Source organism: Cavia porcellus, unplaced genomic scaffold, assembly GCF_034190915.1.
Source record: "Cavia porcellus strain 051 isolate PalLab524CR breed Dunkin Hartley unplaced genomic scaffold, mCavPor4.1 scaffold_49, whole genome shotgun sequence".
In the NCBI taxonomy this organism is placed as follows: Eukaryota; Metazoa; Chordata; class Mammalia; order Rodentia; family Caviidae; genus Cavia; species Cavia porcellus.
Window position 1 is genome coordinate 936,266 of NW_026947532.1, and position 26,156 is coordinate 962,421.

The 26,156-nt window shown below is 63.2% G+C and overlaps 2 protein-coding genes across 6 annotated transcripts; one reads left to right on the top strand and one right to left on the bottom strand.

Annotated features, from left to right (window-relative positions):
* Window positions 1-26: 26 nt before the first annotated feature.
* Window positions 27-21,746, top strand: Gpsm1 (G protein signaling modulator 1). Of its 3 annotated transcripts, none has more exons than XM_005005102.4 (15): window positions 28-215; window positions 5,750-5,971; window positions 6,641-6,776; window positions 7,239-7,381; window positions 7,713-7,836; window positions 8,041-8,156; window positions 8,672-8,827; window positions 9,686-9,794; window positions 10,144-10,267; window positions 14,675-14,745; window positions 15,335-15,490; window positions 18,847-19,003; window positions 19,235-19,443; window positions 20,450-20,612; window positions 21,445-21,746. In XM_005005102.4, the coding sequence occupies exons 1-15, from the start codon at window positions 148-150 to the stop codon at window positions 21,555-21,557; spliced, it is 2,067 nt and encodes a 688-aa protein (XP_005005159.1). In that variant the 5' UTR covers window positions 28-147; the 3' UTR covers window positions 21,558-21,746. The 3 variants fall into 3 exon arrangements, with proteins under 3 accessions (XP_003473169.2, XP_005005159.1, XP_005005158.1); XM_005005101.4 differs by having other exon boundaries at window positions 32-215; window positions 15,335-15,514; XM_003473121.5 differs by lacking the exon at window positions 15,335-15,490 and having other exon boundaries at window positions 27-215.
* A 1,476-nt stretch (window positions 21,747-23,222) lies between these two features.
* Window positions 23,223-26,149, bottom strand: Dnlz (DNL-type zinc finger). 3 transcript variants are annotated; one of them, XR_010046006.1, is made up of 5 exons: window positions 25,772-26,149; window positions 25,146-25,285; window positions 24,304-24,559; window positions 24,079-24,187; window positions 23,223-23,406 (listed from the first exon to the last, which is right to left on the bottom strand). XR_010046006.1 is itself a non-coding variant. In XM_003472985.4 (3 exons), the coding sequence occupies exons 1-3, from the start codon at window positions 25,991-25,993 to the stop codon at window positions 24,391-24,393; spliced, it is 531 nt and encodes a 176-aa protein (XP_003473033.1). In that variant the 5' UTR covers window positions 25,994-26,149; the 3' UTR covers window positions 24,283-24,390. The 3 variants fall into 3 exon arrangements, 1 of the variants encoding a protein (XP_003473033.1); XR_010046005.1 differs by having other exon boundaries at window positions 23,223-24,187; XM_003472985.4 differs by lacking the exons at window positions 23,223-23,406; window positions 24,079-24,187 and having other exon boundaries at window positions 24,283-24,559.
* Window positions 26,150-26,156: the final 7 nt, after the last annotated feature.

Here is a 26,156-nt window from a genome sequence, read left to right on the forward strand (position 1 = left end):
CATCACGGTGGCGGCGGGAGGGGCCTGGGCGCCCCGTGCTCGCACATCACTTCCTCGGCTCCTCCCGCGGTCCGTCGCAGACGCTCTTCGGACAGGCGGCGGTCACAGACGGCGGCAGGGCGAGGGGCGGCGCTCTCTGCTCCCCCCATGGCAGGCCCGGCCCCGCCCGCGGCCGAGGAGCTCCCGGGCCCCGCTGCCAGACGCTTCTACTCCAGGTAGGACCGGGATGGGACTGAGGCGACAGGGCGGGGGCGGCCGGCCCGAAACAAAGGCGGCGCACAACGTGACCGGGGACGCACCTCCCTGGCCACCGATGGGCAGAAGCGGCAGCAGAGGGCTCTGCCTTGGGCCCCTCCCCAGCCCCGAGGGCTCTGGCAGGGACAAGGCTTCTCCTCCCCCTCTGCTGGCCGCAGGGCCTGGCAGCACACAGGGCTCCTTGCCTGGAGGCCCCTCTCTCTCCTGGCACTATCGTGACCCAGCACAGGGGTGGTGTGGCCGGAGACCACAGTCACAGATGAGATCTCTCCGTCCCTGGCCACCGTGCCCCAGGCCAGCAGAGCTGGATAGGAGCTGCTACCAGGTGGGCGTGTACCTCCTGGCAAAGACACCTGCCTTTTAGCAGACCACAGGTGACCCAGCAGCCAGGGATGTCCGGGTGGCCCTATCCAGGTGACACCTGCCTGCTGTGACTCCCAGCCTATGGAGGGTGGCACCTGGCCCCCGAGTGGACAAGGGGCTGGATGTGTGACCCTTTCAGGAACAGTCCCCAGGGCAGAGGCTGAGGCAGGCCATTCTCCACCATGGCCCCAGCCCTGATTCTGAAGCACCACTGATCCCTTCCCTCTGACCATCCTGAGACCTGGGGGCTTCCTTGCACGAGCCCAGCCGAGGAGCCCAGCCCAGCCAGGCTGCCCCAGCACACCAAGGAGGCTCCCACCCCTATCTTGCTCTGTTCTGCCCACTGCCTGCCAGAGACACAGTCCCCATTGTATGGTCTCGGGTCAGAGTTGGGCCGGCAGAGGGAGGGCCTGGAGGATGGGTTTGCTGGCTGCAGACACAGGAGACCCCTCAAAGCCCCCCAAGCACCCCACAGCATGGGGGCTCTGCAGGGTAGCATTTACCAGGGGGCACCCCACACTCCTCCCACCTGTGCAGACTAGGGGGTAGCTGTGCCCCTGGGAGATGCCAAGCTGACCACGGGGCTGACCACAGCCAACACTACCATCATCTTGCTGGATTCCATAGGATGGGGGTCCATGAGAACATGCTGGGCAAACCACCTTCGGGAGTCCTCCCTGGCAGGACAGCACTCAGGGGACACTCAGAGTGGCCCTGGGCCCAGCCAGTATCCCTTCCACCAAGCTGAGCCAAGCCCAGATGAGGGTTGAGTGACCACGGGCCCCCAGGGAGAGTACTGGGCCTCACCTTGGTCCCAGTGGGCAAGTGGATGTGGAGGACACAGAGGCAGTTGGGAGTGGGCAGGGGCTTTGGTCCCCAGCTTCAGATCCAGCAGGGACCCTGAGATGGGGAAGAAAGACATCCACGGGTCACCTGTCCCCTTACCAACACCAGAATCAGTTGCGGCACGGGAGCCAGGGCTGTGACTTCAGGGCTACTGACACTCGGTGGAAGAGGGTGTCCTGAGCTTCCTGAAGGACCGAGTCGTACCCCTGCCTGGAGGGGCTTTGATTCTAGGAGGCAGCTCTGCCTGAAGGGCACCCTGAGGTGGGCTGGGGGTGCCCTGAGAGCCCCCGAGCCCCCCAGTGCCCACAAGGAGTCCCTGGGTGGGAGGAGTGTGGGGTGCCAGAAAAAATGGGGCCAGGGTGGGGTCAGCATGGGCCCCTGGCTCAGAGCAGGCCTCCCTGACCCCTGGGGCCAGCAGCTAAGTGCTTCAGCAGCCTGGGAAGGATTGGGCTCTGGTAGGATGAACCCCAGTGCATCCCCACATGGGCACTGCCCCTAACAGGTCCCTGAGTCTCCTAGCCCAGGTACTCTCCCAAGGCTGATGACTCTTAGATCTTTCCCAGCTCCAGGGACTGCTGTTCCCACTACACCACCTGCCCTATCCAGTCTCTGGCTCTCTCCCTGCTCCCAGTTATGGATGGGGTCTCACTCACTCTGGGGTGACTGGACAGGGCTCAGCCATGAACCCTCGGTCCTGAGGTCAGTCGAGCATCCTGTGCCTTGGCGGAGGTGGCAGGTGAGGATTCAGATGGGGGGGGGGGACAGGCAGATGATCCAGCCTGGTGTGTGCCCATGAGTCAGGAGACCTGGAGAGTGCCAACTGGTGCGGGGCCGGGGGCTGATGGCTCCCCAGGGACACTCTGCCAGTACAGATGCCTGGTGGAAAGGACACGGGATGTGGTGGCCACAGCAGCCACACTGGCCACTTCCCTGACCGGGACACTGGCAGGCAGCCATGGAACCTTGGCAGACGGCTCCCAGCCGCTGTGGTCTGGCACTGGCCACCTCTGTGGAGAGAGGCATGGGGCGCAATCCTGCCAGTGGGATTCGGGGGAGTGAATCTGGGTCAGGACCCCAGATGGGGCACTGGGGCTGGACCGGCTCCCCACAGGGGCAGGGTCTTTTTCCTCCATCAAGGCAGAGAAATGGCTGCTGCTTGTCTACTAAGCAGAGCCTCAATTTACCAAGGTGAAAATCCCAGGCAGTTGCATGGGCCTAAGGTGGTGTGGGTGACGGGGGCTGTAAACCTCCCTCCCTGCAAACCCCATCTCTAGCCTGAGTGGGCTTCTGGGAGCCCTGGGTGCACAAGCCTTCTCAGGGCTCCAGGCAGCCCAGCCCAGGGGGCTGCAGCCTCTTGGGCTCCCTGGTACAACTGGGCACCTTGACAGGTGACCAGCAGAGCAAGGCCTCCAAGACCACAGCATGCTGTTGAGGGACAGAGGCTCCAGAGTCTCCACCAAGGAGGGCAGGGTGGCCTGCAGAGGCAGCTTGGTGGTGTCTGGGGAGATCCTGACCAGAACCAGATGGCCCAGGCCTTGCCCTATCCTGACTGAACTGTCCCAGAGTGGACCTTGGCAGAGCCTGAGTAGGAACAGAGGGTACCCAGGGCCTGGAGCATTTGGGGGCCTGCTGCAAGTGCCCCAAAGTGGCCTCAGGCTGCCATGTTCCCTCCCCATAGTCCTGCTCCCTCTGAGCCAGGTCCCCCTTGCTTAGCGGCTCAGCCTCAGGGACCCCTCTAACCCCAGCTTTCCTGGCAGCCCTGGAGTAGGCAGGTGGGGAGGCCTCAGATAAGGACCCTGCTGCTCGGAGCCCCTGTAGCTGGACCCGGTGTCCTCCTCTGCCCTGGACGGTCTTCCCCAGGCCCCAGGAGGGCTCCATGCCCCATACTCCTCAGGGCATCAGTGGGGCAACTGAGGCAGAGGTCAGGGCCGTGGGTGTTTAGGGCAGCTTAGTTGGCAGAAGCAGCTTCCCCTAACCCACACGGTCTACACACTGGCTAACTGGGGCCTGGTGCTCACCTCAGATGGCTAGGCAGGTAGTGGGGTGTTGAGAATGCTGTGTCCTGTGTCCGTGCAGCCTGCTCTGTGCTGGACACCTATCCTGGTGCCCACTGGGTTGAAGCTGTCAGGCCAGGCTGGGTCAGGTGAGCAGTGCTCTGGACACAAGGTCCTGAGTGGACAGAAGGGACCAGGTGCCAACCCTGCCCAGAATCTCAGCTTCTCCATCTTGGCCAGGCTCTGGTGGGGACCAGGCAGGTGCTGCAGGAGGAGCCTGGCATCTGGTGCAGGCAGCCCTGGCCCCCCAGGGGGCCAGAGCCTAGGCACAGAGCTGGCCACAGAGCTGGACCTGCATATAAGCATCCCAGTAATGCAGGGTGGCCAACGCCATTCAGCCTGAAGCTTTTGGCATAGGTGCCTACCCCACAGGAAATAAGAGGATTATGTGCCAGCCCCTACCTCTGCCCAGCCTCTGCTGTCAGAGTCACCCAGCCTCTGAGCCGCCCTTGATCCTTCAAGCTGGGTCAGGCCAGGGACGGAGGGCTGCCCAAAGCCAGGGCTGCTGAGTCTTCAGTCCTGCTCTCTGAAGTCAGAGGACCCCATCCTGAGGCTGCGTGAGGGAAGGAAGCCAGCAGTCCCGGCATGGAGGGCCAATCCTCAGCCCTGAGCTTGGCAGAGAAGGCCGTGTGCAAGGTGGTGTACGGCGCCCCCCGCCCGCGCCCACTGCTGCTGCCTGTGGGTCTGGAGCTGTGGCTGTACGTGCAGAAGATGCGGAACATGCGCAGGAAGAGGTGGGCCAGCCTGGCGGCCAGTGCAGGCTCCTCTGACATCAGAAGAGCTGCTCCTGACCCAGATCCCACAGGCGTCACCTGGCCACACAAAACCCCTGTGGGCACCTCTCTAGGCCTCTGGCCCAGGCCCTTCTGAGGTAGAAGCCTGCTTTGCTGACACCTTGTCCCTGACCACACCACGTCCTCGAAGGACGGTGGCCATGTCTGGCTGTCTCTGGGCAGCTGGGTGGAGACAAACAGGCTTTAATTAAGAAACCTATGCTTGGCCCTGGCCATAGGCATGGAGTCGTATTGTGGCTGGTTACCATGGTGACTGTGGGTTCTGGTGACAGGTGTGGCATCCAGAGAACCTGCCCCATAGGAGAAGACCCTTGGGGAAGGTGGCTGCATGTGGGGATGGCCTTAAGGGCTCTGCTAGCCTCTGGGGAGCAAGCAGTAGAGGGATCTCCCACCCTGTCGGTATCCACTGAGAAGATGAGGAGCTTGCTGTCCCCAAGGCAGTGACTTTGGGGTCACTCACACACCTGAGCTGTGGCAGTGCCCCATGTATGGTGTCTGCCTGAGGCTCCCCGATCCTGGTGGGCAATGCCCAGGGGGATGTGTCCTTAATGCCTCTGGCAGGGAGCCCAGATAGGAGCCTGTGGCCATAGGAGGTACTACCCCAGCCAGGGCCTGGCTTCACACTGCACAGGCAGTGGCTGAGGGTCCCAGATCCTTCAGGCTCACCCTGCCCTGAACAGGGCCTGAGGAGTGCATGCAGGGGGCTCTGAGGCTGCAGATAGTGGAGGTGACACTGCCAGGAAAGGACAATGCCTGGGTCCCTGGGCTGGCAGGTCCTAAGGGTGAGGAACTTCTTAAGGGTGAGGAACTTGTCCCTCACAGCCTCTGCCCAGAGCAGTGACATCAAGGTCTACAGCACCCACAGGACCATGGGGGCAGAGGCTGGGCAAGCCATGAAGGGGCCGGGTCAGCCTGGGATGTGCGCTGCTGTCCTTTCCTTCATGAGCTCTTCCTGGCCAGTGCAGTGGCAGCCATTTCTCAGCCCACAGGGAGGGGGGCCCAGACCTGCCACCCTGCCCTACAGATCTCTGTCTCACTGGCAGATGGGAGGCTGCTTGGGGGGCCGGGTCCTGCCTGGGGATCAGATCCCATCCTGTGACCCCGGACCTCCCTAGTCCCTGGTAGGTTGTAGGGAGTCTACCCTTGCTTGCCAGCATGCTCGGAGCTGTGGCCCCTCTGCCCATGCCACTGGATATAGAGCAAAGGCATTGGGCAGTGGCTCCCAGCCTGAGCTTGGCCACAACTGAGCATGACACAGTGGCCAAGGCCCTGCAACCCTAGTGCACGCCTTGCCCCAACTGCCTGGCCATGGTGGCAGGGGCAGGTGGGAGGCAAGGTGAGCTGCATGGATGCCTGCTTGGACACAGGTGACACAGCCCAGGCCCAGGCCCATGGAGGCTGGCCACGGGGTGGACGTGACGCCCCTATCTTCCCCAGGATGGAGGCCTCATGTCTGGAGCTGGCTCTGGAGGGCGAGCGGTTGTGCAAGGCGGGCGACTTCAAGGCAGGCGTGGCCTTCTTTGAGGCGGCAGTGCAGGTGGGCACAGAGGACCTGAAGACGCTGAGTGCCATCTACAGCCAGCTGGGCAATGCCTACTTCTACCTGAAGGAGTATGGCCGCGCCCTGCAGTTCCACCGGCATGACTTGCTGCTGGCCCGGTGAGCACTGGGCATGGGCCATCCCGGGAGGTGTCCAGCTGCCAGGGCCCAGAAAGCCAGTGGCCAGGATTGGGAGGGCCCTGGTGGCTGTGGTCAAGCCAGGCATGTATATATGTCCATGTGAGTGTGGGTGTGGCCAGGGCTCTGTGTCTGTCTGTCTGTCTGCCTACCATCCATGTATCTCCTGTACCAACCACCGGACATCTCACCCACCCCTTCCATGCTGTGGAATCCTGGCTCATTTCCCCTTCATCCCTGCTGTGGCATGACCAGGTGCCCCCACCCCAGCACCTCTTCCCACACTCTCCACCTTTCAGACTCCCCAGAGTCCCCTTTGCCAATGCTGTGCCTCTTCCCTGTCTCTGCCCTTCAGGGGGAGGTGAGATCCCCAGCCTGTCCTCAGCACTGGGCCTAGGGTCTGCACCAGCAGCCAGTGGCCAGCGGCTGATCTCACCCTCTGGGCAGGGCATTCGCCCTATCCAAGCCTAGCAGAGGACGTGACCCTAAGCCAGGGACTCCAGTTGGTGGCTTCCCTCAGGCCAGGCCTGCCTATTCCTGAGGCCCCCTGCCCAGTGTCACCCAGGGGACAAAGGTTCCCAGTCAGCCCCAAGCTGCCACCCAGACATAGCCAGCCCTCAGCCTGGTCCCTAATTCCTTCCCGCTCTCCAGGACTATTGGCGACCGCATGGGGGAGGCCAAGGCCAGTGGGAACCTGGGCAACACACTCAAGGTCCTGGGCAGATTTGATGAGGCTGTGGTCTGCTGCCAGCGGCACCTGGACATTGCCCAGGAGCAGGGGGACAAGGTAGGCTGCCGTCCCCAAAGCAGGGGGCTGAGGGACGTGACCATCCCAGCCTCCTGGGCTGCCTGCCCTTCCCACCCTGCTCTGGCTGTGTCTGGATCCAGCCCCACCGTGCATCTCCTGCAAGAGGGAAAACAGGGTGATCCCGGAAACAGGAGTTTGCGGTCCCTCAGGAGTGGGGTCCACCTCCAGCTCACACTGATGCCCAGGACTGGCTCCTGGCTGCCCCAGCCACCTGTGGCATGTGCTCACTCACTCAGCTCCTTGGGGGCCTGGGGCAGAGTTTGTGGGTTTCAGGGTCAGCATTGAGGGCCTGGTCACTGTCACCAACCCAGAGGCAGCAGGAAAGGAGCAGAGTTGGGCTCCCCCATCCCACTCTTCGGCCTGGGACAGCAGGCCTGGGGATAGGCACATGGCCACGCGGGGGACTTCAGAGGTCCCCCAAGCCCCTTGTGCCTCCCACAGGTCGGAGAGGCCAGGGCGCTGTACAACATCGGCAACGTGTACCACGCCAAAGGCAAGCAGTTGTGCTGGAACTCGGCGCAGGACCCCGGGCACCTGCCGCCCGAAGTGCGGGAGACTCTGTGCAGGGCCTCTGAGTTCTACGAGTGAGCCGCCAGGGGGCAGGGGCGGGTCCGGCGGGGCAGGGGTGGGGCCAGCAGACCTGGGCGGGGCCAGCGACGCAGGGGCGCGGCACAGCGACGCGGGCCGCGCGACTGGGCAGCAGCCCCAGGCAGCGAGTTCCCCTACCCGCGGCCTAACTCCTGCTGTCGCAACTGTCAGACTTTCACCAAACTCCCGGCCGCAGAGCTCAGGGGTACGGAGCCAGAAGCCCGTCACACTCTGGAAAGGCCGCCACCTGGCACCTTCCACCTGGGGGCGGGGGCGACCTGCTGGCTAGGTAGAGGAAGGATGAGGCTCACGCTGCTCTGTCCCCAGGAGGAACCTGTGCCTGGTGAAGGAGCTGGGAGACCGAGCAGCGCAGGGCCGGGCCTACGGCAACCTGGGCAACACCCACTACCTCCTGGGCAACTTCACAGAGGCCACGAGCTTCCACAAGGAGGTGCGCACGCGGGCTGGCGCGTCCAGTGGGCTGCACTGGGGTGGGGCCTCGCTGTCTCCAGTGGCCCCACGGGGCTGAGGGGCGCCTACCCTGCGTCACCTGCACTGCATTCTGCGACTCCTGTCTGACCCCTGACACCCAGTCACAGGGCTGGCAGTCGGGGCCAGGGCCGCTCTGTGACCTCAGCCCTGTCTGGCTCTGCAGCGCCTTGCCATCGCTAAGGAGTTTGGGGACAAGGCCGCCGAGAGGAGGGCCTACAGCAACCTTGGCAACGCACACGTCTTCCTGGGATGCTTCGATGTGGCAGCGGAGTACTACAAGTAGGCGGCGCCCCTAGGCCCCTGGCGGGGAAGGAAGGGGAGGAGCAGGGCCCCTGGCTGGGTGGACTGACTGCTGGACTTCCTCCAGAGCCAGGGGGCTCTCAGGTGCCCCAGAAAGGCCAGACAGGTACAGTTTGTAGGGGTCCCCAGCTTGTGAGGTTCCTGGACCTCCTGCCAGCGCAGCAAGGGTATCAGGACCAGGTCCTGCTGTGAGCCCTGAACCCCCATCTCAGGCCCTGAGTGATGGGTGTGGCCATCCTAGACACCTCACCTCACTGGGTGCACTGGAGCCAGCAGAATGCTAGGGTTCCACCAAGTTGTGGGGACCCAGGTACATCTGCTGAGGACGAGGAGGCAGCAGAGAGACCCTGGGGTGGGTTCTGGGGCTGCACCCTGCTCGGCCCCCTCTCCGCTGCGCACCCCCTCCCCACCTGGCGCCCAGTGGAGGGGATCTGGAACCCTCCGTCTGTCCCCCGTCCCATCTGTCCAGGGCTGACCCTCTGCCCGCTCCGCAGGAAGACGCTGCAGCTTTCGCGACAGCTGCGGGACCAGGCAGTGGAGGCACAGGCCTGCTACAGCCTGGGCAACACCTACACACTGCTGCGGGACTACGAGCGCGCGGCTGAGTTCCACCTGAGGCACCTGCTCATCGCCCAGGAGCTGGCCGACAGGTGGGGGCCCCGTATGCCTACCCCAGGCACAAAAGAGACCTGGCCCTGAGCCTCATGTCTGAGTGAATATCAGCTGAGAGATAGGCAAGGCCCTGGTCTGGACGGGGCTCAGGGGCTCAGGGGCTCAGGGACTCAGAGTCCCTGGGGCCATAGGACTGCCCTGGACCACATAAATGCCACCAAGTCCTCCCTGGACAGTGGCTCAGGCGTCTCTTGAAGGTTCTGTTGGACCAGGAAACAGCCTGGGGCGGAAGGAGCACTGCTGTGCTGGCCACTAGGGGGCAAGCCAGGCCGCAGAACTGAGCCTCCTGTGCCCCTACCCACTTTGTGCTGCCCTGGGCCTGCCCAGAGGCAGTGAAAAACTACCCTGAGGGCAGGACCAGCTTGGAAGCAGCTGTGTCATACGCCAGCTTTTTCAGAGTTTTGTTTGGGGATGTGTGTGTGTTACCCAGTATTAAACCCAGGGCCATCGCACTGAGCTATGCCCCCAGACTGTCTATATTTGATTGAAACTGGGTACTGATAAAGAGATAAATTACTCAGGCCGGGCTCTATTTGTGATCCTCCTGCCTCAGCCTCCCACAGTGCAGGGGATACAGTATGCAACGCCAAGCTCTGCTGTGCTAACAGCTTTGGTGGGTGGGATCACTGCTGGTGGGAATCTGTGGGGAGCCCTAGCCTGTGGGTGCAGTGCGTGGGCCACTGTGCTGAGGACACCCTGTCCTGCCACACTGTCAGTGCTGCTGGGCTTGGGGTCCCGTGGTGACCCTTGGTGCCACAGGGTAGAGGCAGCCCCAAGGGGCCCTCCTAGGGTGGCAGGCAGATAGGGTATAGGCATGGACCCTTCACTCTCTGCAGAGTGGGTGAGGGCCGAGCATGCTGGAGTCTGGGGAACACATACGTGTCCATGGGGAGCCCAGAGCAGGCCCTGACCTTCGCCAAGAAACACCTGCAGATCTCCCAGGAGGTGAGCAGCTGTCCCCTGCACTGCGCTCTGTCCTCCAGGGTATTAGGTCCCAGTGCTGCTCCTGCCCCTACCCCGATGGAACTGGGCCACAGGGCCAGCAGGGCCTGACCAGAAAGCCCCCAACAGTGCAGACCCCTGGGTCTCTGGTACTGTGGCAGGCCAGGGTGTCTGAGTCCCTGAGCACTTCTGGGGTTGTCCAGGGGCTGTTGGGGATGCCCAGGGACAGACCACTACACTCCACCCGCAGGGGCAGCCCAGGCTGTCCAGCAGATCAGGGGCAGTGCGCTGGAGGCCAAGCACTGCCTTTGTGGGTTCAGAACCCCCCAGTCACCCCAATTGCTCACAACAGATTGGGGACCGCAACGGGGAGCTGACAGCCCGAATGAATGTCACGCAGCTACAGATGGCGCTGGGTCCACTGAGCAGCCCGGCCGCTACAGAGAAGCCAGATCTGGCAGGCTATGAGGCCCAAGGTAAGTGCCCAGCAGAGACCCAGAGTCCTGTTCCTCAACTCCAGCCTCAGCCTGGTCACACTCACAGCCGCGTCTAGGCATGGGTCTGGCAGGAGGGGCATCAGGACAAAGTGTAGCATTCCAAGGCCCTGAGTCTGGTGCCAGCACCCCTGGGGCAGGGGGTAGGGCTATTGTGGCTGCTCCCCAACTCTAGACTTACACCAGCCCCGATTTGGAGACCCCTGCCACTCTCAGGGCTGACTGTGGGGGTGCGGCAAGAGGACAGATAGCTGGGCGCCCGGAAGCATGCTGGGGAGACACAAGGTGTCTAAGGTACTGGAGACACGGGCAAGGGCACTGTCACCCTGGGCAGCTCAGGAATCAGAAGAGATCAGAGACAGGACAGCAGTGAGTGCTCCAGAGGCAGGGCAGCATGAGGAAAGGGATGGCCAACTGGACACCCATCCACTCGAGTCAGGTCCCCACCATCCCCTGACACCAAGGACCTGTGGTCTCTCTGGGCCTCTCACACCTGCAACCCTGCTGGCACCACAAGGCCGGCCTTGGGGAGAACAGGAAGCCCAAGGCTACCTGCAGCCAAGCGCCCTGCAGGGAACAGCCCCAAGCAAGGCTTAGCATGCAGATCAGGGGTGGCCCTAGGCAGAACAGCAGAGGCCACTTAGGGACCTCATTCACTGGCTGCAGCCTGTCTGCCAGGTCTGTGGCCAGCTTGCCCAGAGTAGAGTGTTCTCTGCAGAGCACATAGCTGAGTCCGTGAGCAGGGTGGCGAGGGGCACGGTACCAGGCTGGGGGAGTGAGCAGGGGCCCCAGAGGATGTGTTCCCGGGATGTCCTCCTCCTTGGCCTCTGGGGACCCAGTGAGGGCTCTGTGTGTAGTGAGGGGTTCCCTCCTCCCCTGTGGTGGGAAGGGTGCTGAGAGGGATGAGGCCAGGTCCCTCTCCAGAGGTTACTGCTGGTCCTCTGTGAGGGATAGGGTGCTGGGTGCGTGTGGTGCACTCATCCACCTACCCAGGACGAAGTGTCTGTCCCAGGCTGAGGTTTGCTGCCCAGGACCCTGGCTTAGCCCTTGTGCCACGTCCCCTGGCCAGCATGACACTGGAAGACAGGCAGCAGGTGGGGGCAGGCTGGCAGCTCCTGGACAAGCTCCACAGAGGCAGCCAGCTCTGCAGCCTCCTCTTCCGAGTCAGGGACGGGGGCATGTCATGGGTGAGCAGCCGGGGACAAGACAGCTTTTGTCCTCCTGCCCCGCCTACCTGCTGTGCCCTGAGCTAGTGCCAGACCCTGCCCACTGGGGCCAGCACCAGCCTCCTCCCACAGGGCGGCAGCATCGGGCCTCCCTGAGGCCACCTCGGAGGCAGCCACTTGGCAGCTTTGCCACTGGGCTCAGGGGTCTCCAGCCCCAGGATGCAGCTGCTGAGGACAGGCCTGGCCTCTGAGAGTCTGGGTGGCCCTGAGGAAGCCCCCTGTTCAGGTGAGCTGCAGGGTCAGGGCTTGGGCAACCATGGGGAGTCTGGGCTCTGGGGGGTCCAGTTGCTGAGTGGTTTTTACAGGGGCACCATCATCTCTTCTGCAGCACTGGGTGCTGGGTGGCCTGGGCCTGCTTTCCAGAAACTGCCCAGGGGCCGCAATGGGCAGCTGCATGTCCCAAGCCAGCCAGTATGGCTGGGGCTCAGGGAGCCAGGTGGGCATCAGGGGCAACAAGGGTTTGCACACCTAGCAGAGTGGGGGTGTGTGAGGAGGTGGCAGCTGGTGGTCTCCAGGCACCACTGCCTTTCTGACTTGATAACACAGGTGATTTTTATTCACCGGCCCTGCCCAGCCAGCAGAGGCCCCTACATACGTTGCAATGGGTAGGGACTGTGGGCAGCTCCCTGCCCCACCCCTGGGGTTGCCCACCCCCCAAGCCATCAAAGCCTCAGGGCCACCAGAACAGGGTGCTGGGAGGCGGCATGATCAGGGTGTGAGGGGAAGAGGGAGCCAGCTCGGTCCCTGTGGGGCTGTCTGTCCTTTGCCTCATCCCCAGTGGGCCTGGGCTGCCCTCTGGGCCACATGGTGGACACTGCTTGCCTGTCTCTGTGTGGTGGCAGCAGCACATGAGCCTGTCAGCAACAGAGCAGAAAAGCTGAGGGCCGGCAGATAGAAGGGATCTAACCCGGCCTCACTGCATCTCGGCCCAGTCATGGAGACTGCCTGATGGACAGGCGGGCACTGTGGGCAGGGCAGGGACAGTGATGCAGCCACCAGAGGGTGAGGGGATAGACCGGGTCTGGTGAAGGTGGAGGGCCAGGGCTTGGATCTTCAGGGACCCAGGGGAGCTGCCCTTGGCTGGCCGGGGCAAGTGAGCTGTCTGCAGAAGGACACCGGAGCCCACACCAGGGACAGAGATGATGACCAGGCCAGAGAGGTTTCCAGACTGCTCCTGGGTTGGCGGGAGAGACAGGAAGCCAGCAGGGGCCCCCAGGCGGCTCAGCCCATGGAACTGGCCGGTTGTGCCTGGCCCTGGCGGACTCCAGACAGAAGGTGCATTTAGCTGGGCTGGGAGCCTCCGCCCACAACAGGGAGGGGGTCGATGGAGTCTGTGGTGCAGGGAGAAGTGAGGAAGGGCAGTGCCTGTTTGTGCAGTGTAGCACAGGGTGGGCAGGCCCTGGCCAGCAGTGCAAGAGCCAGAGCAGGCCCACAAGGTGGGGAACCACGCTGACACCTAGCATTTCCAGGCAACTGAGAACCAGCCCTTGCCTTGGCGCGTGGTGTGGGATGGAATCAGGTCCCACTGGGAGTGGCCAGTGAAGGCCTCCAGCTCCCAGGCAGGCTCATCCTGTGTCCTGAGGGTCCCCAGGCTCCATGTGGCTCGTGGATGACCACTGTTCTTTCTTCAGGACCACTACCTACTCCAGGTGCCCCTCAGAACTCCAACCCCCTTCCCATCCTGTTTCCTTCAGCATGAGGCCAGCATGAGCTTTGGCAGGATGTGCCAGGGTCAGAAGCACAGGAGGACCCCGAGCCCGACTGCCAGGGCCTGGTCAGGTGGAAAGGCAGCAGGTGGCCGGCTGTGTCCCAAACATTCGGGGCCACACTGCTGTGTGCAGAGAATACCTAGCCACCGGCCAGTCAGCCGCTCCACAGTGGCCCCCGCTGTCATCCTAACTGAAGCCACTTCACTTCTTGACCACTGGAAAGCAAAGGGGAGGAGTGACTTTGTCAGAGCTCAAGGGGAACAGGGGAGGGCAGACCCGTGCCACTCATGTCACACACAGTTCTCTCTCGCCTGGCCATCTGTCAGCCACTTGTAGACACAGCCTGCATCTTAGGATGCCCTGGTCTGGGGAGGAGGGGGCTTGGCTGATCATGCCAGGTGTGGGGTGAGCCCCACGTGGGCAGTGCCAACCCGGTCCCCAGGGTGTCCTGGCACCAGAGGGCTCACCACACTCTTGCACTCAAGGCCTATCCACTTGCCTGCGTCCCTCACAGGTCTCGAGTCTCCATAGAGGAGGGCTTGATGCCCAAGAGGACCAGGTTGGGGGATGGCCAAGGGGGCAGTACAGAGACGGGGTCTTCAGGTTGCCTGGCCCTCTCCACCCTCATCTCTGGCAGGAGTGTGTGCCACCTCCCCTGTGGCTGGCTGGATAACCCTGCTCTTGGTCCTACCAGATCTAGGCTCCCTGTGTGTGGAGACTCTGCCAGGCTGGCTGTGCCCAGGCTCTGTGCCTGCTCCATGAGTGGCACCTGAAGCCGAACTCATCTTCCCAAACCTCCTGCCAGACCCACTGTGTGGGCAGGGCCAGCACTGGGGCCCAGGGTGGAGCTGCACCTGCCTTGGCTGGGGACAATTTAGGATGAAGGGCAGGGGCTGTCCAGCTACCCAGGACCTACAATGGCTCAACCACCAAGCACACACCTGGTCAGGTGGCTGTTCCTTCACCCCTGCTGTAGCTGAGGACACAGGGTGCTATGACGGATGGGTCCACCCCGCCTTGCCCACCTCAGCTGCCTGAGAACCCAGCATCCCCTTGCTGCAGGCCTTGGTCCCAGGGAAGGTTCTGCTTATCTGGGGCCTTGGTCCCCCTTCCATGGCCTGGGCTGCCCAGGATGGACCCAGAGTCCCCTGCCCACCCCATGCCACCATGATGTGGCTTCAGGAGAGGAGTGGGGGACAGGAAGACATTCTGGGAGGAACCCTGGGAGTTGTGCTGGGGGGCTGGGGACATGGCCGGGAAGAGCCCTGTGTTCCAGGATGATCCTGAGGAAGAGAGGCAAACTGAGGTGCCCCCACCAGCTGCCAACATCCAGGCATACATCGATCCCAGCAGTACAGGCTAGGAGTCAGGAAAGCTTGTTGATGGCTCCCCGAGAACCCTGCCTAGGCTCTAGGCTCAGCCAGCACCGGTGATGGGAACACATTGTCTTCCAGGGGCCAGACCCAAGAGGACACAAAGGCTGAACATGGAGGCCTGGGACCTGCTGCGGCTGCCCCCGGAGAGGGTGAGTGGGTGCGGGCAGACAACAGGGATGTGGCCAGCTGCGGTGGCAGGCCAGTGACCCTGGGGAGGCTGTTTGTTGAGCTCTCACAGCTTGGTCTGGCCCTGTTTACTGGGAGACAAATGTGCCCTTGGTCACCGGAGGCCCTGCCCAGGCCCATCTGCCACAGCCCCTGAACCCTGCATTGAGCACCTGCTCTCTTGCTGGCTGTGGCACGGCGGTGGGGTGCTCCTTCCTGGGTTCCTCCCCCACAGCGGGAGAGGCACGGCTGGGAAGGAGGCTGGCAGGGCACAGTGAGCCCCAGACACAAGATTCGGGGAGCAGTGTAGTGCTGAGCGGCCCTGGGTGGGACCTGTTCCTGGCTATAACACTGGTTAGACGTGGACACCTGCAGGACCCAGCATGGGCTCCAGGCTTGGACCCACGGTTGTTGCCTTAGTGACAAGGCCAACAGCCCAGTACCCGAATCCCACCCTTCCCTCCACCTCCCCGTCCTAGGTGTCCTGGAGGAGGAGGCAGCACCCCCAGCCATCCTGAGCAAGGGAGGTTGTCTAGAATCATTCCCCAACATCTTCTGCCTCCCCTTCCCCAGGAGCAGAATGGGGACACCTACCAGGCTGGGGACTGGCGGGGGCTGGGCAGGGATGCGCTGCCCCTTCCTGTGAGGAGCTGGAAGTACCAAGAAGGGCCAGTCGCCAGCGAGAGGAAACCGAGGGAGGGCGGCCACTCCCCATTGGACAGTGCTGACGTACGTGTGCAGGTGCCCCGCACGGTAGGTGCCCTCAGCTAGGACGGGGACGGGCACAGTGGAGGTCAGGCTGGCCTGGTTACTCTGTGAAGCCAGAGGTTCTGGTGGCTGCCTGGCCCTCTCAGACCTCAGTCTCTCTCTGTGGCTCTGCTCTATCCCTGCCTCTTTCCCCACCTCACTGGGCCTTCAAATCCATCTGCAAGTCACAGAGCTATGCTCCCTACAGGGCCCAGCTGACCTGGCTGAGGGAGCTGGTCCTCCCACCTCGGCAGTTCCTTGGGGGTTCAGAGCCAGCCAACAGGGTCCTCAGTGATGTGTCCCACACCAGCCCCTGGGGGCTGGAGCAGTCAGCAATCCCATCAGAGGTCAGGCCCAACTTGGGGGCACACAGGGCACAGAGCTCCTGCTGGGCAGTCTGTGGGCATGTGAGGCTCTCCTTGTCCTTTGCAGGGCTGGAAACAGGATGGCTGGGGACACACACGGGTCACGTGAGGGAGGTGGCCGGGGCGACAGTACCTCTGATGAAGGATGGCAGGAAGCTGAGTCCACCCAAGTTCCCCATTCCATCCAGACAGGGCCCATGGCACAGACTGGGGTGTTGGGTCCTTGGCTGGAGCCCTTTCTGGGAACAGCCTGCCGAGGGAGTCGATGGCGGGGACCAGCAGCCAGGTGTGGATGGAAGCAGGGGACACAGGCTGGTGGCGGGGCACCCTCTACAAGGACAGGAGAGCTGGTGGGGTTCAGGGTGCACAAAGGCGGGTGTGGGGGAGAGCTCACAGCCCCCCACAATGGGTACCAGGGTTTGAACTCTCAGAAATTAGCCTAAAAATAGCCCCTCCCCTGCTGTCAGCACCCCCTGCCTGCAGAGGGTGTGGGCAGGCTGGGTATTCTTAGCTCGTTCTGCCTGGCTGCCTGCAGCCCACCCTTCCCTGGAGCTCAGGAGGGCTGCCCCGACCTTCCCCCTCACTCCCGCCTCAGGAAGATGGCCAGGACCCTGGGGACCTGTAGGCCTCTTGGAGTGCAGCCTGTTTCTCACAGGAGCTCTGAGGGCCACTGTCACCAGCCACCCAGTTGTTAGGGGAGCCTTTAGGCGATGTTAATGCCAAGGGACGCCAGACTCAGAGTGAGCTGGGGTCGCCCACAAGGTCCTGCCTGGGGTTGGGAGCAGGCTTTCCAGGGGCTGTCCTTCCCCACAGCCCAGCCACCCGCCTCCTGGTGACGCCCAGGAGCCCGGCAGTGTTTGCAGTGTTTACAGAGCAGTGTGTGTGAGCCTGAGCGCTCTCTCGAGAGTGGTGTGTGCTCCAGCAAGGGCGGCCGGGGTGGGGGGGCTCAGCCCGCGCCCCATCCTATTTAAGCAGCGAGGGAACACCAGCCACCCCCACACACAGCGGCAGTGAGGCAGCGCCTGGCACTCAGGCAGGTGTTGGTGGCGGTGGTGGTGCCAGGCACCTTGGCTTCCTTCCCGGGCTTCTCTGCCAGGAGCCCCGGGCAGCTCCAGCTCCCGGCTGCTGCTTCAGGAAGGAGTCCGTGGTCCTGCGTGAGTGTGAGAGCCCTTGCCCAGGAGAGGCTAGGGGCTCGGGGGCTTCTGCTGGCTCAAGTGGGCTGGACTGGGCTGTGCCCCGCTCCTATGGGAACCAGGCTTAAAGGAAAGCAGGAGAGACCACAGCCAGACTTGAAGAGGCACCCCAGGAACTTCAGATGAGGGGTCAGGGTCTGGGAACAAAGGAGAGGCTGGGTCCAGGGGTGATCCCACAGGAACCCCGTGGTTTTCTGAGTTGGGCTCCAGGTTGGGGGCAAGGGGGCCTCCCCTGCAGCCCATGGAGGAGCCAGGCTTTGTACCTGGGCCTTGGAGGTGGCCCGGGGCTGGGAAGGGGGTTGACAGGTCTGGGACCCTGGGGTTGACACTGCTGTGACATCTTGCCAGCCCCGTGGGTGGGGGCCGGAGGACCCTGGTGCAAACCCTGCTCCCTTCATGTGTATCCCTTTAGCCAGGGGAGGCTGGCACAGAGGTGACAGCCCCTCCTGTCCTGCCTTTACCAGAGGGGCCCGGCTGGGTTGCCTGGGGGACCCATGCTGAGCTGCCCTACCTGCTGTGTCTGACTCGGTCAAGGCCCACAGCCCTCACCTGCGCCCGTGTAGCTCCTGGCCACTCTGTGCCCGGCTGAGGGTGCCCTGGCCCAGCCCCTCACCTGTTCCCCATTCTGTCCCAGCTCCAGATGACAGAGCCCACCCTGGGCACAGTAGGAGAGGGCAGACCTACCGGCCCCAAGCAGAAGGGGTCTCCTTTCCTGGAGACCTCCTCCTGCCCACACACCCTTGCCTGGTTCCTAACAGCACCTTCAATACCTGAGCCTGGTGCTAATCCAGAGCCACATATGCAGGACATGCCCTCCTGCCACTGTGTGACCTGGAGCAGGGACACGGACTCTGGGCCTTGACCTCTAGGCACAGGGCTGCCTCCAGTGCATGAGACCACAGGTGGCAGAAACTTAAGGCTGTGTCCAGCACTCAGCTGGCCGCCACTCTGCAGACCTGACTCTGTTGTTCAGTCCTCTCCCGGCTGGGACCCTCGGTGCCCCATGATGTACAAGCTGAGGTCTGGACTCACACACAGGCCCCGAGACCCGGCATCAGGCTTTTCAGCCCCCACAGTCCTCCCTTTATCCCTCTGCCATGGGTGGGACCTGCCTGGGACCTGGGAGGTTACCCCAGGGCAGGTCAACCCTGTCCAACAGAATCCCAAGCCCACCCCATACCACAAAGGCAGACAGGACTGGTGCTGGACTGAGGCCTGGTGTGGCACTCTGGGGCAGGTGGCCTGGCTCAGTTGATTCAGGGAGTTTCTATCTGGCCTCCCAAATCAACCCTCTAGTCATCTCTGAATTAGAGAAGGACCAGGGTGCTAGTGCCTCTTCCATATCCCAGGGGCTGGGTCCACCCACCTGTGCCCCCCCAGGACATCATAACACATTGCCCTAAACCTAGAGGGCAGCGTAGGCTGCCCTGCCTGGGGGCTCCCTGCCACTGCTTCTCTGCCCCCTGCCAGCACATTGGTAGTGGCTCTCCAGTCTCCACCTGCCATGGTCTGCTAGTGCATCCATTGTCTGTCCCCAGTGGACAGTGCTCTGTGCCAGGGCCTGGACAGGTGCATTTTGGCCTGGGGTGGACAGGAGCTCAAGAGCAGGACACAAGGAGGACCCAGAGGACGTGGGCTCCTGGCCCAGAGCACAAGGTGGCCAGGGAAGACAGTCAAGGGGGTGGTGGCCTGGGTGTAGATGACAGGGAGCAGGAGGGTCCTGACCTCTGCCATGGCCAGGGCACAGCCTGGACTGTGCTGACCCTGCACTGGCCCACAGGGCATCCCAAGGGCGCCATCCTCAGACGAGGAGTACTTCTTTGACCTGCTGAGCAAGTTCCAGAGCAGCCGCATGGACGACCAGCGCTGCCCACTGGAGGAGGGCCAGACAGAGGCCACCGAGGCCACGGGAGCTGCCACACTAAAAGAGCGGGTTGGTGAGTCAGGGCCCAGGCCCCGCCCCCTTCCACATGGGCCTCTTGGGCAGCCAGATCTCCCACAGGCCTGCGGGACCCTGTGAGCCCACAGTGGGTGGGGGGCAGGCCAGCTGCAAAGGGCCCCTTGTCACCAAGCGCCCCACTCATCCCCAGCCTGCACCCTGGGCAACACGTGATTACCCCCTCCCGGAACACGTGCACCCCACCCAGGCTCCCGCTCTGCCCCTGCAGCCCAGCCCTCTGTGACAGCGTCCCCGCAGACCGAGGAGTTCTTCGATCTCATTGCCAGCTCCCAGAGCCGCAGGCTGGATGACCAGCGGGCCAGTGTGGGCAGCCTGCCTGGCCTGCGCATCACCCACAACAACGTGGGCCACCTCCGAGGGGATGGGGACCCCCAGGAGCCAGGGGACGAGTTTTTCAACATGCTCATCAAATACCAGGTGGGCCTGCAGTCGGGAGGCCAGGGGCGGGTGCTGCCAGCTTTGGGGGAAGCACCTAGTGGGCTGCAGTGGCCCAGTCCCTGACTCAGGCTATGTCCTCAGAGAGGCGAACACAGGGAGTGGAACAACAGGCTGAGGGATAGGGCTAGTGTGGCCAGTGTCACTGGATGCCCATGGGGGCCAGGCTGGGGCCTCCCAGCCTCGGGACCCTCACCTGGCCTCTCTCTCCTTGCTGTGCCCAGCCCAGAGTGAACCCTGCCCTCTCCCCAGCCTCACACACAGGTCTGGGAAGACTTTTCTGGGGGCCAGTGACATAGGGGCCCTCACAGCCAGGGAGGCAGCAGAGCTGGGGTTTGGGGTCAGGAGACGCAGGGTGGCTGGGGCAGGAGCTGCAGTGCCATCCTGAGCAAGACCCACCAGTTTCCAGATGTGACCTTCGTTCTCACAGCAGAGGCAGAAGCGGGACTGCAGGCCAGGTGTCTCAGCGGTCACCCTTGAGCCAGCCTCTTCTGAGAGGCCCAGAGCCCCCCACCCTCTCGCACGCGCACACCAGCAGCTCCAATCCCTCCTGCTTCGGGTCCTGCAGAGAAGCCCAGGAGCCCCCTCAGACACACGGCATCCCCGCCAGGGCAGCAGGGCTCAAGGACTTGGCCATCTGACCCAAGGGAGAACCATGCACTGGGAGCACGTCAGGGGCTCTGGAGCTGTGCACTCCAGGCCACTCAGGGTCCCTCAAGGCCAGTGCGGAGGGTCAGCCACACCCCAGTCAGCCTCTGGGGGTCAGCAGGCCCAGGGAGTGGAACCCCAACAGCCCTGTCCCAGGCCTGGCTCACTCCCCACCCAGCAGGTATCTCTCAACCCAATCTGGAGAGGGGAGACACAGCTCCAGATGTTTGTGGGGCTGGGGGATGCAGGGAGCCCTGAGGTGGCCAGCCAGACCTCCCAAGCCAGGAGGGGCACTGTGAGGGCCAGGGCAGAGGGACCACAATCCACCACATCTGCTCAGTCTTCCAGGATCGACGACCAGCGGTGCCCACCACCCGACGTACTGCCCCGGGGCCCCACCATGCCGGATGAGGACTTCTTCAGCCTCATTCAGAGGGTGCAGGCCAAGCGCATGGATGAGCAGCGCGTTGCCCTCACTGGGAGCCAGGGGCAGCAGGAGGCTGGTGAGCCGCCCCAGCCCCCGCAGCAGAGCCAGCCTGGTGCTAGCTAAGGCTGTGCAACCCACCTCTGGGTGCTTGGGGGCTCACTGCCCACAGTGGCTATGCCCCCAGGAAGCCATGGCTGAAGGCTAGCTCTGAGCCCCCACCCCTGGGCCTTCCCGCTGAGCTGAGACTGGGCACACAGCACCCCACTCTGGGCCCTTGGCCTGGAGCTGCCTGTGAGGGAAGGTGTGCTCTTGTCCCCACTTGGTACCTGGCTTCCTGCAGGCCCAGCCCTGCCCTGCTCATGGCCAGGCCCTTGGCAAGCAGCCCTAGCCCCAGTACTGTCCAGAATCCCCTTCCAGCCTCCACTGTGCCCAGCCAAATGTGAAACCCACCGCCACCCCAGGCCCCCTGGGGCGGTCTAGGACGACTTCCCGGGGCTGCCAGCATCACAGGCAGCTTCTGTCCCCAGCTGGTCCTGGTGGACAGTGTAGTCCAGGCTTCAGTCTCCCAGCAGCACTGGGCACCTAGCACTAAGAGCCTGGCATTGTGGTGGGGCAGGCGGGTCCTGCCCCAGCTCTGTCCACACAGTGGACAGACGGCAGGAACTCTGAGCCCTGGGCAGCCCCAGAGCTGACAGGATGCATCATGGGTGCCGGCTGACAGACACGCCACACCAAGTTGGGGTGGCTCAGCTCAACCCTGGGGACCCACCATGCGCACCTGCTTCCACCAGCAAGGGGGTGACTTTGCAGCCTTCTCCCAGAGGGGGCTGGTCTGTGGCACCAAGCTGGAGACCCCAAGATTTGGGCTGGCCCTGCTTTGGGGCTCATGGCTGCCTGCTCCCATCCAGACTCCTGCCTGCAGATTCTGGGGTACACATGGCCCCTCGATCCCCAGAGTGTTGTGGCAGCCACCACAGGGGACAGCGAGGCTAGAAGACCAGCTGGGCCATCAGCAGGGTGACCTTGCTTTTAAGAAGGGGCAACCCCAGGAGGTGAGGGGGCATGGAGGTGGGGTGTTGGGCCGGCACCTGATACTTGAATGTACATGTGTATTTATTGTTCATTCGCCTGTGCCATGTTGTCCAGGGGTCCCCACGGCCACTAAGAGGTACGTCTGCGTTTATCCTGATAAATAAAGTTTGCCAAGTGACTGTGCCTCCTGCTGGGACTGGGGCAGGGCAGGGTCACTGGCCCTTCTGGGGGGGGGGGGGTCCCAGGCCATCCAAGCCCACCACAAATGCGGCTGTCGGGAGGCCGTGGACTGGGCTCAGCCCACTGGCATAGGAGGCCTCTGCCTCCCAAGCCCCATCACCCCAACTTCCCAAGGGCAGGTGGCAGGGGCCCTATGGTCACAGGCCAGGACTACTGCTGCCACCCCAGCCCAAGGCTTCAACCTAGAGCCCAGTCCCACACGGATCCAGGTGGGTCCGATTCAGAAGCATCGTAGGAGCTCAGAGTGCATGGGGTGGGTGACAGACACCCTGTGGGTGCAGGCCAGGGACAGGTGCAGCAATGTCCCAGCAAAGCAGCCCCTCTGCCACGGCCATCCCAGGCTCCCTCACCCTGACCCAACACCCCATCACAGGAGGGGCTGGGGACCCTTGTGTGACCTCTCTAAGTCAGAATCACTGCACCCATTTCCCTGAGAAGCTACCCCAGGGAGAAGCCAGCTGAGACATGGCCAGGGCCCCCTTAGTATAAAGAGTAGCTGACCCTGGACAAGAGGCCTAGTGAGGACAGTAGTGCCAAAGATGAGAGGACGGACACCCAGAGTGAGGACCCTAGATAGAGGGTCACGCCTGTGGCCACTGAGCTGGGCTGGATCACAAGGTCCCTGACCTCATGCACCCACCTAGAAATCAGAGAAGCTGTGGGGAAGACGGCACAGAGCCCTCTCTAGGAGCCCGACATGCTGGGCACGAGCAGGCAGGAAGGGCTGGGCCACTCGTAGAAGGTGCCCACTGTCCCTCTAGAGAGGGAAGGTCAGGAGAAAAGGCAAGGTGGGTGAGGGTGTGGCCACTGGGGCTCCTGGTGGCTCACAGCACTGAGGACAGACTGTCAACCTGTCCCACTGTTCTAAGAGGGCCAGCTCCCCGGGGAACTGAGATGTCCTGCAGAAAGATTGCAGGGGACACTGTGTGGTCACATTTCACTGGCCCGCGGACCTGACCTGGCCTAGGCCCATGGACCCAGTGCACCATCCAGAGGACACCCTACGGGGACAGGAGCTGGAGTGGGAAGGCTGCATCCAGACACAAGGCAGGGTGGTGTGGCTTCCATGGGACAGCAGGGAGCAGGAGCTGAGGGCTGGGTGCTGGAAGGCCTGAGCAATTCGGAGCCCTGGGCAGGCACACAGGTGTTGGGCGCAGGCGCTCAACATACCATACCCCACCCGGGACTAAGGACCACGCCAGCTTCCGCAATGCGCTACGTCCCTCTTTAAATTAGCCAACCCGTGCGCTAAGTCGTGCTCACTCCATACTCTGTGGCAACTCCTGATTGGCCACAGCTGGATATAGTAGCCGGAGCCTGCATCCCATTCCCGCCCTGCTTCCTTGTGGCAGCCTGTGATTGGTCACGGCCAAATATATAAACCAGAGCCCGCATGAATAAAGCAGCAGTTAACTGTCATCCACAAAAGCATCTCCTGTGTCCTGTTTCATTGGAGCTGCGCCGGTCACACAGGCTGGCTTAGGTTGCTGTTCCCGGGCCCCCATCGAGGCAGGCTCAGCAGCCTAACATGAGTCCAGGGAGGACAGCGAGGCATGGGCTCTGACTTGCAGGGTGCATGTGGAATGGGCTGTCAGGCCCTGGGATATGGAAAAGGCAGGGTGAATAACCCCATCTGCACAGCAGGCCTGTTTCCCCGTTTAGAAAAGCAGAGTCTAGCCAGCACTTCCAGGTCTAGCCAGCATCTGACTGTCAGAGGCAGGGAGGAGCCCAGGCCTGGCCCAGCCAGAGCCACCTAACCCGCTCCAGGACCCTGGGAAGCCCCAGCTGGTCTCCTGTGACCTTGGGCCTCCATGAGGAGCAGGCTGGAGGCGGGGGGCAGGCCCAGCCTGGAGGCTGACGACAGTTCTCCCCAGTGACAGGTGGGGATAATAGCAGGCTGCTGGCAGAGTAGAGGACAGGGGGTAATCGAACAAGGGCACAAGCTGCACCTACGCTCAGCCTCCCACGGCCGGAGTGAGCTGTAGTCGCTAGCTGGGTCCAGGAGGGACGGGCAAATTGTGTCCCTGTCTCACTAGGCTCAGCCACTACCTCCACCCTCTCCCCTTTTAGGTGCCTCCCTGCCAGACAGGGCGGGTGATTAATGCTGAAGGTCACATGGCAGAGAAAACTGGAGAGGACCATGCCTGGGATCACTCACTTCCCTAAACATAGGAACATCCTGCGCACCAGTCAAACAAAGCCGGAGATGAAGCACATGCAGGAGGTGGGGCCAGGCGGCTGGGGGATCCTTGCAGACTCAGGCTCCTCACCCAGCTCTGGTGAGCCCACCCCATCCAGGGGGTGGCAGGGGGCACAGCAGGAAGGCAGGGAGGTGCGCCCTGTCCAAGGCCACACAAGTTTGGGATCCACCTGGGTATGCTGTGAACAGGGAAAGATGAGGAGACAGGTTGAGCAGGGTTCTGGTGCTCAGAGAAACGGTTCTGAGCCTGGAATAGAGACCAGAGAGCCAGGCCCCATGTGCAGAGGAGCTTTACCGACAGGAGGAAGCTGTGGCCAAGCAACCCAGATCAACCAAATGTCCCTGCCAAAGGAAGACACCAACAGTGCCAGGAACTGTGGGGTCAGCTCCGCTTGGTCTGGCCAGTGTGGGTGGGATCCGCATCATCATCCACTTCTGGGCCCACAGGGGACTTGGGGGGCCCTGCATTCTCCAGGATCAGCTCCAGGGCCCCCTCACCAGACACCCGGTGCACCTTCTCGCCCCTTGCTGCCAGGATCTCTTCAATGTTCCTGCAAGACAGAGAAGCAGTGTCACCACACACAGAGCCCCATTGTGGGCACCCATGCTGGCTCTGGCCAGGAATATGGTACAAGGGTGACGCAGCAGGTGACCCGAGGTGTAATGCAGGAGGTGACTACTTACCAAGGGCCACTCCCAGAAGCCGGCCCCATTCCCACAGGGTGGAAGAAGAGACTTTGCTGGTGTTCAGCAGGACCATGGGGCCATGGCCCAGCAGCAGCCCAGCGCCTGGCACATGGATTCCACGGGACCTTTGCCTCTGCTCTGCCAAGCACTGCTATTTTCACCCCTCCCCAGGAGTTACCACAGCCACGGACAAGACTGCAGTGAGCACAGCAGGGGAGCAGCCCAGATTGCCCAGGTCCACAGCTGCCCCTTGAAGGGCCAGCACCAGTACCAAAAGGCCGTTCCTGACCTGAACTTCAAACTGAGCCAGGCTCTTGGAGGATAGGAGCTTGGGCTGCCCGGTGGGGGTGAGCAGGGGCCCAGGTGAGTGCTGCTGTGCCGGTGTCACCGGGGCCTCCACCTGTCCTAGGGCCCAAGCCTTCCTCAACCCCACTCTGCCACGGGCCTCACCTCTTCCCATCCAGGTCGGAGAACCAGCCCAGATTGTCTGCGATGATGTGATGGTTCTGGCAGCCCGGGCAGGTCACAATGACCACGCCCTGGTGATAGGCCAGCTTCGAGATGCGCTTGGAGGATCGAGTCCCACAGACCTGGCTGGGGCGAACCGGGTCAGGCTCCGGGAAGTGTCCTCCCCAGGACTAGCGAGTCTCAACATGGACAGCTCCGCCCCTCTCAAGAAGGCCCCGCCCCCGACAGGTTACACCTGGGAAGGTCCGCCCTCGGAAAGCCCAGCCCCTCGCGCTGGCCCCGCCGCCGAGTCATCTATCCTCGGGATGGGCCCGCCCCAGAGCCCCGCGCCCCGGCACGGCCCCTCCTTGATACAGTCCCACCACCCGGACGGCCTAGTCCCCGGAGAGCACCTCGCCTCAGGAAGGCCCCGCCCCCGGGAAGACCCTACCCCGTAGCCCCGCCCCCTGGAAGACCCCGTCCTTTGACTGGCCTAGACCCTAGGCAGCCCCGCCCCTTGAGAAGCCCCACCCACTCGGAGCCAGGCGCAATCTTCGGGCCCACCGAGGCCACGTCCCCTCGTAGCGCCCTCCATATCCCTGCACGGCCCGTCCCCGCCCTGTGCCCACCTTGCAGGTGTAGACGAGCTGGTAGTGCTCCGACTCCACACGCCCCAGCCCAGTCGAGGGTTCCGGCCCTGAGCTCAAGTGCCGCCAGCCCCGGCACCAGGCCTGCCGTCTCTCCGCGACCTCCAGGTGGGACTGGGGGCACCTCACTCGCCTCAGGCCGGTCCCCCAGCGCCGCACACCGCCCAGCAATGCCGGCACGCGACCCAGTACGGCCCGCAGCATTTCGCCGGCATGGACCACTTAGGCCGCTCCCCCGGCCCCGCCCCGCGCGCCCGACGCTGTTCCCGCCATCTTGGAAGTGGGCACCGCAGGCGGAAGTGGCTCCCCAGGCTTCCGTCCGCCGCTCCAGAGCTTAGCGCTCCGCCGCCCCCTGCGTTACTGCGTG

Coding starts and splice junctions, on each gene's coding strand:
- Gpsm1 (XM_005005101.4), top strand. CDS start 148: ATGGCAGGCCCGGCCCCGCCCGCGGCCGAGGAGCTCCCGGGCCCCGCT. Junction 216..5,749: donor GCCAGACGCTTCTACTCCAG/GTAGGACCGGGA, acceptor TATCTTCCCCAG/GATGGAGGCCTCATGTCTGG. Junction 19,004..19,234: donor CACACTAAAAGAGCGGGTTG/GTGAGTCAGGGC, acceptor CTGCCCCTGCAG/CCCAGCCCTCTGTGACAGCG.
- Dnlz (XM_003472985.4), bottom strand. CDS start 25,993: ATGCTGCGGGCCGTACTGGGTCGCGTGCCGGCATTGCTGGGCGGTGTG. Junction 25,286..25,771: donor AGCTCGTCTACACCTGCAAG/GTGGGCACAGGG, acceptor CGCCCCAGCCAG/GTCTGTGGGACTCGATCCTC. Junction 24,560..25,145: donor TCCGACCTGGATGGGAAGAG/GTGAGGCCCGTG, acceptor TCTGTCTTGCAG/GAACATTGAAGAGATCCTGG.